The sequence below is a fragment of the Ursus americanus genome, chromosome 6 (assembly GCF_024610735.1).
Source record: "Ursus americanus isolate L20-20 chromosome 6, mUrsAme1.1.p, whole genome shotgun sequence".
Taxonomy (NCBI): domain Eukaryota; kingdom Metazoa; phylum Chordata; class Mammalia; order Carnivora; family Ursidae; genus Ursus; species Ursus americanus.
In genome coordinates this window covers 36124671-36133465 of record NC_142132.1, presented here as the reverse complement: position 1 = coordinate 36133465, position 8795 = coordinate 36124671, and the positions used below count along the sequence as shown (strand labels likewise).

The following is an 8795-nucleotide window of genomic DNA, read 5'->3' as shown; positions in this document are numbered from 1 at the left end:
AGAGAGAGCACGAGCAGAGGGGAGGGGCAGAAGGAAAGGGAGAAGCAGGCTCCCCACTGAGCAGGGAGCCCAACTCGGGGCTTGACTTGGGGCTCAATCCCAGGACTGCAGGACCACAACCTGAGCTGAAGGCAGACACTTAACCCACTGAGCCACCCAGGTGCCCCAACTTTTTTCTCATAAGGATGGGAGTGATGAATTGTAAGCTCCTTACATGTTAGGGTTAAAACCAGAAGTTGAAAAGTTTCTAAAAGCTTCTAGAAAAGAGGAGGAAAATAGTTACATATGAAGATCAGGAGCCAGAATGACATCAGGCTTTCTCACAGCAACACTGGAAGCTTGGCACTAATAGGGCTATGTCTTCAGATCTAACCTAAAATTCTATACTTTGCCAAACTATCAATTGAGTATGAGCATAGAATAAAATTATTTTTAGAAATTTTTGGATATACAGCTACTCAAACCTTTCTCCTCATCACCGTACCCTTTCTCTGGGAAGCTGCTTTGCTCAGAACAGTGAAATAAAACAAGAAAGACCAGCAGCCAATGTTGAAAAATGAGTTCCTGATAAAAAAAATACATCCAGGCATCATTGGTTGGAATGCTGGGCATACCCCTCTCCAAAATCCTCCAATCAGGACAGTCCCTTTGGCTATGAGTCTTAGCTACAACCTCGGTGGTCTGACATGTCCAAGTACCCTTTCCTTGCCCTTGGCTTTGCCTTTACGCACTGAGAAAGTACCATATATCATAAATAAAGTGTAAAGAGAAAGAGGGGGAAAAAACAAAAAAGAAAACATGGGTATTGCTACTTTTTTCATAGCCCTATTATTGCCAAGCTTCTGGAACTATTTAACTTATTAGATTATAAGCATATAAAACTTACTGAAATTAAAATAAATACTTAAGTGTAGGAAGATGAATTCTAACTGCAGACTGGTTGAGAATTGTTTGGTGACAACATTAACTGAAATCACAATTAATTCTAGTTGGGAATGTTTGGTGTTTACCTGATAGAGTAAGCATAAAAAGAGGCAAAGACTTTTAATACAAATTTTCTTTTATTTTTGTATTGCAAGTGATGAATATTTATAAACTAACCTTTTAAAGTTGACCATAAAAGGCACTACATAAATGGTTACACTGTGGCATCACCAATATAACACCTTTTGGAAAATGAAACAAATAATTGAGGTCATTGTGGGAATAGGTGGTCCTGGCTTGGTTAAAAAAAAAAAAAATCCAGTGTCAATATCATAAGTAGATTCAAAAACTGCTGTGCGTCAGACTTGGTGTGCTCTGGAAACCACGAAATGACTCTGGCCATGACAAAGGCATCGACGATAAAGATTCAAGTGAACAGCTTAAATAATATTGTTTTGTGAAATGAGCGAGTAGTACAAAGGGAGCATTATTAAATTAATCTATTGTTTCATGTAACATATGATTTTAAATTCATATGGGAACTAAATTAAATTTTCTAAGTAAAAAAAAAAAAAGAAAATGAATTAGCTCTCAAACTGTTTCCCAAAAACATCTTTCATTTTCATTGAGGAGGTAGTAATGAATGAAAGCAAGAAACACCTGAGGGTCATTCCTCAAATGCTGAGGCCATGATTTCATATTTCTATTTCATGCCCAGCTTACTAAGGAAGTCCTTTGCCTTCCTCTTCGCCACATCACCCTGTTTCTTCCCTTCACAGCTGCTATTTTCCTATTTGTTGGCTTATGTACTTAAAGTCTACCTCCCTCATGAGAACGGAAGCCGATGAAATGAGGGACCCTGCTGTCCTACAGCTGAATGTCTCCTGAGAGTTACCCAATCTATGCCTCCCAGATCACAAGCATTCAGTTAAAATTAAATAGATGAAAAGTGCATCATAAGCACTGGTAGACCCAGTAGAAAATGTGCATTAATTTAATTTTTCTCACAAATTTGGGGTCATCTAGTCACTGGGAGGAAAAGAGCCCTCTCTCCAAACAATTCTTGCAAGGAATAGAGTTAATGGGGATCAGTGATGTTGAAATCTTTCTAGTCACTAAATAGAATCATAGCAGGGTTGTAGCTATTAGCAGCCTTGGTCCTGTGGGAAAATTCTCAAGACCTTATATAACCCTCTTAGTTACAGAGAAATCTGGTCCACTAAGCAGCTACTGCCTGAGGTTGGACACAATAGAAGAACTAAAGTAAACATGATAGTAAGAATGGTGTTGTGTATTCAAAAACACAATAACTGGTTTACCCATTTACCTCAGTAGGACACTTTGTTCTATTATCACTTTGAAGCCAGATTAATTCTAGTTTCACTTTACTTGAAACCCTTTGATGGCTCTCCACTGACTACAGAAAACACCAGAATCTTTAGCATGGAATATGAGTCCTTCCATAATCTGGCTGGTTTCCTCTCTCCCAGTATCTGGTTTCTCTCTCACTAACCAAGGCTCCAGCAGAAGCAAACAGTTTCTAATTCCCTGAGTAACCCAACTACTGTTTCTTCTCTCAATGCCTCTCTCACCCCACTCTCTCTGCTTGGGAAGCCCTCCTCTCCAGGTCCACTCAGTGGCCTCTACTCATTGGTTAACATTCTATGGAAGCTTCTCGACCTCTCTCCTCCAGGAGAAGTGACCAATTGCTCCTATGGGTGCAGCCTCTACCCTCACATACAGACCTTATATTGGACTTGGCCCATGGCTACTCCCAAAACTGCATGCCCAGTCACTCTTGCCATCATTTATTCCACACACAATGGAATCCTTGCAGTTCCTCAAAACCTCCATTCTCCTTTGCCAGGAGTAAAAAATATTCTCCCAGGTATTTACACGGTGAGTTCCCAACTTCATCTGACTCTGCTCAAATCTCTCCTCTTGTAGGAGATGTCTTTGACCACTCTACCAAAGGAGTTTCTTTCCTTCCGCTTTCTAAATACAACTACCTCCTCTCTAGTCCTTGACCTTACCTCATTTTCTCCTTGTAGTACTGATCTAGCATTATCTACTTAGTGATTATCTGTCTTCCTTCTAGAATGTAAGCTCTGTGAGGGTGGGTCTTTGTTTTGTTCACTGCTGTACATACTGGTGAATGAATGAATGACACCCATGATACTTTATAATGTGAACTGGTTTGAGACTTGTCTCCCTTGCTGAACAGCAGGGGTTATAGCCAATTCTTCTTGGTTTCCTCAGCTCCTTCCTGGCACAAAATAACTTCTTATTCCTTCTATGACCAGATGATGTCAAGCATAAATTACCTGTAACAACAGTTCCCAACAAAGGGACTCTGAACTCATATATACTACCTAACCTGAAGAATACAACCATACCTTCACAATCCCTTTATCTAAAATTCTTGAGACCAGATGTCTTTCAAAATTCAGAATTGTTCACTCCTTAACATCCCTAGTAGGGTCTGGGGCAGCACCCCGTAATCAAACGCATTAGAAGCTTTGCAACAAAACATGTGAAGAGTCCTACAGAGTGATAAATAATGCTCAAGTCAGCTTTTCTGTTAAGTGACTGTCAGGATACATTTTAAGAGTGTGGAATTTTGGAATTGTGGACACAGGACTGTGGACATGTACTAGCATAGGGAGATCTGTATCTCTGTGCTAAAATAGGTTCCCCACATTCTAGAAGATTAGATATCACAGATTTCACATGTTAGCTTAAGACATCTATTTTTCTTTTCCCAGTACAGCTACCATTTACTATTTGCCAGCCTTTGTGCTAAGCTCTTAAATATGGAGGTGAAAACTACCCCGTTTAATGAACGAGGAAGCTGGCGTTTAGAGAGAGGGTTAGTGGCTTGCCCACACAGCTAGGCAATGGCCGAGCTGTCCACACTGAAGCTGTCTCACAATCAAGAGCCATGCTCTGGACTACCTGACCATCTTGAGTTCACATAGTTCATGATAAAAATTCTTTAGTCTTGTCAAGTTTCTTCTTAATGTTGAGCCATAGGAAAATCTCTATGATTCGAGTGAATGTAAAAATCCTCAGGCTACAAGTTTCTCATTATAAAAAAAGGCTGCCTATATGTACCCAACATGTACTGATATTTGTATAGTGGAAGAATTGATTTCCTCAGCTAAACCAAGGTCTTACACATTTGCAATGAAAGATCAAGTGATTCCAGATAATTAAAAAATTATATAATTATACTAACTTGCCCTGATTCCTTTTGCAGAACCATAATCCAAGGTCTACTATTCCCTGGCAGAGGAGAGTAAGACTGATAGAAGGGAACAGTCAAAAAAGGCACTAATGTAGATCATATGTACATTTTTACAGTTATCTTTTTCTTTTTTTTTTTTTTACCCTTATCTTTTTCAAGAACATCTTAGTTGCCTGAATTTTTTAAAGCCAGGTAGAAGTTAATAAAATGTATTTGTGATGACCAAATTTTGAAAAATTTTTTGAATTGCCAAATATAGTAATGATATTTTGGCGACGAGTCAGATGTAGAAGAACCACAAAGCTATTAAAACAAAAATCTCTGCATAGAGTTACAGCTTCAATTGAAGACACCCTTATGTGAAAGCCTCAAACTAGGAAATGTAGGGTAGCAAAAATACAACACATTCATTGTATGGTACAAAAGCAGATAATATGGACATGAAGATTAAGAAATGAAAATAACATATACACTAAGAACATCACAACAGAAACAGGCTTTATTTCAACCAGACAAGTGAATACTTCAATTAACATCAAGTTCTTCAAGACTTGAAGATATGGTAATTAAAGATGGTGCTCAGGAGGCAGAAAAGGAAAGATTCATCATGGAGGAATTGTACTGCCTTCAAAAATCCCTTTCAACAATATGCTCAATTCAAAAGATTAATCAGTTCTAAATCATTAGATCTCATGCGTTTCGATATTTGTACAAGACTCTCATTTGAAAGTTACCCATCTGTTCCAATGACATCTTTCAAAAAAGAAAAAAAATATGTATAGATAGATCAGTATCATGATTTTTTTTTAAATATTAGAAACTGGGATTGAAATACGGTTTTCAGTTTGAAATATATCAAATGAAAAAATGTTATTACTTAAGATGCCTTGTTACAAAGCTCCTGTGTACATACATGTACAAAACAAATAGGTATTATTACCTAACACCTCAACCCATGACTTCTCCCCCATCTCCCAATGTGAAATGTGAATCTCCTGGGAGACTTTACCTGGGAAGTTCCAAAGTCCTGCATAAGGATTTGCTGCCACTCACAGGTGGGCATGAAGGAGGACATTTCATCAGAGAACATTTCAATTTCATATAACCTAACAGAAGATAAATCCAACAAAACATTGCATATTCGTAAGGGTTAAGACAAAATTGCATATCATTTTCAACTTTTGCCTGACTCATAAAATTCATGAACACTTTCAGGGTTTTCTCATCAAGGGCACTTTTGAGAGCTTTCGATCTCGTGCTTAAAACTTCGTATCGAGTTGGTCAGCACCTTGATTGATACAAACAATTAGGTTCAAGAAAGGTATTGGGGAGGAGAGGGAGTCATTTGAGGACAGAAACAGGGGGAAGGACTCTCTTTCTCCATAAGACATTCCAACAGAGAAAAAAAAAAAAAGGAAAACAAGATGAAAAAAGGTATATAAACAAACAAACAAAATCGTGTTCACAGTAAAACATGCCAGATTTGTAGTTTCATTTGAAACCAACAGCAAATCATGAAACGTCATGAAGAATATAAGTAAAGGTAGAATCTCCTAGAGTAATTACTAAATGAAGTTAAAATTACCACACTGATCAGTAAACCCCAGAAGAAAAATAAACAGCACTTACATTTCGGGTCCTTCCTACACATCATACAACTTTTCAAGGTTAATGCATAAAATTCGTAGGTTTGGCCTCGCTGCACAAAATTTTTTTTTTAAAAATACAGTATACAGAAAAAACTCGTCTTCCCCATTTTGAATCATCAGCTCAAAACCCAAGAGTAAAAGATCAGCTAGAAGGATTTTAAGTTATTTACAGATCCAGCAGGTACGTCTGCCAAAATGGCTTAGCTTCCGTCCCCCAGCGGCATCGACCTCCTCCGGCCGCGGCTCTCAGCTCTCTGTTCTCACAGAAGGCGCTTCCATCCGCCGGTCGTCACTACTGGTCATCAGGCATCTTGAACAGTTCCAGCAGCGCCCCAACAGCTCCGAAATAACCCTACGAAAGCGATGGGAAAACTTGGGCACCATGATCTCTTAACAGCCAAGTGCCCACCATGTTTAATAATTCTAGGAATGCTGCCCCCTAATGTTGTAGATAAGAAGAACTTACAGCCTGAACTCTGCCACGCACCATAGAGTAATAGTAATAATACTTATGAGATATACCTGTTTTTCTATCTTAAATACGTTAACGGATGTAAATAAAGTGCTTAGGGAAATGTCTGGCACTTAGCGCGCACCACGTGAGTGCTGGTACTGTTAGAATTACAATGATCGCATTTTAACCTGGGCCACGGCAAAATTCATACTGTGACCCCCATTTCACTGATGAGCAATGGAAGGTAATCAAGTAAATTTCCCTTTCCGAGTCACACACTTGTGCCAGGGCTCAACGCCAAGTCTGTCTGACTGCAAAGTTGTATTTCCCGGGGGGCGAGCACTCTAAGTTCCCTCAGCAGATCCCGGAAACGCATCTAAATCAGCTGGGGCTTCACTTTGCTCCTCTGTAAATGCAAGCCCGTGTTTTTGTGAACGTGAAAGGAACTGAAAAATGAAAAGTTTTAGAGAACTTGGTTTCCAAAAGATCTGAGACTCCACTCCTGTTGCCTGAGTCAACAATCACCAACACAAATCAACGGGTGGCCGCGTGCCAGGACCGGCCGTTACGTGACAGGATCTCTGCTTGGGCTGCTGCCATTTACTGAGGCCTCAATATATACTAAAAATTGTTCTAAGCACTTTACATGAATTTACTTATTTAATGTTATTTACAATAACTTTATGAGGCAAATATTATCAGCCCATGTTACAAAGGCTAAAACAAAGATGGAGAGGTAGAGTCATCGTTCAAGGACTCCTAGTCAGTGAAGAGGCCGTGTCTTAACTGCTTGGCTGACGACTTCTCAATCCGGTTAGTTGAATGAATGAGACACCGTGAGTGGGGACTCCCGAAGCAGGGCAGGAAAACTGCCACACCAGAGCCTCCCCAAAAGTTCTCTCTCCACAGTATCCTCCAGGAAGGTCTGCCTAAGCCAGAGAGAATTTAGAACGCAGAGCATTTTCTGAGAGATCCTTGTTACAAGGGCTATAAAAATGCTCTACTTTCATTAGCCATAAGGACCGAGTTATGATACGCGCACGACGAAGCCAAGCCACAGTCCACAGAGGCCTAGGATTGTACAAACTAATGTACGTGTTTTCACCTGCAGAAGTGAGTCTCCCCAAAATGTTGGATCTCACCCCCTATTTTACCACCAACTAACTCCCCATGTGACCTCGTGGATGGCTTTTAATCCCTGATGGCTCCCAGAGTTTGCTTTCTGCCTTAGTTGAAGAGAATCTGGACTTAGGGTTGCCAGCTAAAATACAGATAAATGCCAGATAAAATAACCGTGTCCCGTAGTTTCAATCACTAAATATGGCAACTCTAGCTGAACTGGAACAGTGGTTTTCTTTTTTCATTTTAATTGCTTTTTAAAAGCTGAGGTGCGTTTTCCTTTTTCAAACAAAATTTTACATGGAAACGATAAATAAGTAGATAAAAAGGGAGGTGCTCTGGTTGGGGGGGGTGAAAATTCTGGGACTCCATTCCCCTCACCCCCTAAAAGTTCTAACACTCCATACTTTACGCCTGCTTAAAAAAACGGGCTTTCTTTGGTATTAAGTTCTATCCTGGGCCTTAACTATTTAGTATTTAAGTTCCTATTGTTTTATCCGCTTTAAGAAAACAAAATATGGGCTTAGGAAACTCTAAATAACTTAAAATTACACAGGCAGCTTTTCAGATAAATAATTTGGTTTGAAGATGAGAAAAATGCCATAGTAGTTATTCATTATAAATTTGTGATATTAGTTTTTTCAAAGTTTTTTCAACTACAATACATGCCAGGGATTAGGTACCCCCCATGACAAATAAATAGTTGCTCTCTACAGCACTGATTTTTTTTTAAATTTAAAGATTTTATTTATTTATGTGACAGAGAGCCAGCGAGAGAGGGAACACAAGCAGGGGGAGTGGGAGAGGAAGAAGCAGGCTCCCAGCAGAGGAGCCTGATGTGGGGCTCGATCCCGGAAAGCCGGGATCACGCCCTGAGCCGAAGGCAGACGCTTAACGACTGAGCCACCCCGCCGCCCCACCTACAGTACTGATTTTAAAGAAGGTGGCAGAGGAGGTAGGGAAAAGAGAGGAAGGTCCCTCACTTACTCTTAGAAACCTGATTTAAAGGATTGTAGAAACTCAATAGAAGGGACTCTCTCAATTAACTGAGGCTCATATCCTCTGCAGACAGGCTGCTAATGCCCAAGGCCACCAGCCTCTCTGGGCCACCAGGCTACTCTGAGCAGCCCCGGCACTTCTGTTCTCACCAGTGGAGTTGTCTGCTTGAGTCAGCTGGGTTTATCCTCAGATTTGTTTAAGACAGTTTTATGTTAATGTCATAATCTAAGTTAATTATATATCACCTAACAATAAAAAGAGTACAACATAAATTGGTCACTTCTATGAAAGTCCAGTTAAATTCTCAAAAAAGACTGAAAAAGGCAGTCACAAACCATTACTCTCTACTTAGGTGGATATCACACGTGAAAGGTTGAGGGAAAAAATCTAGAAGGATTATGCA

The 8795-nt window shown here is 39.8% G+C and overlaps 1 protein-coding gene across 3 annotated transcripts in view; it reads right to left on the bottom strand.

Annotated features, from left to right (window-relative positions):
• Positions 1–4648: 4648 nt before the first annotated feature.
• PANK1 (pantothenate kinase 1) overlaps positions 4649–8795 on the bottom strand; it is a 101481-nt gene continuing 97334 nt past the window's right edge. For all 3 annotated transcript variants that reach the window (XM_045810072.2, XM_045810074.2, XM_045810070.2), the window contains one exon: positions 4649–6172. In XM_045810072.2, the coding sequence (XP_045666028.1) occupies positions 6113–6172 (60 nt within the window). In that variant the 3' untranslated portion in view covers positions 4649–6112. The remainder of the gene's footprint in view (positions 6173–8795) is intronic.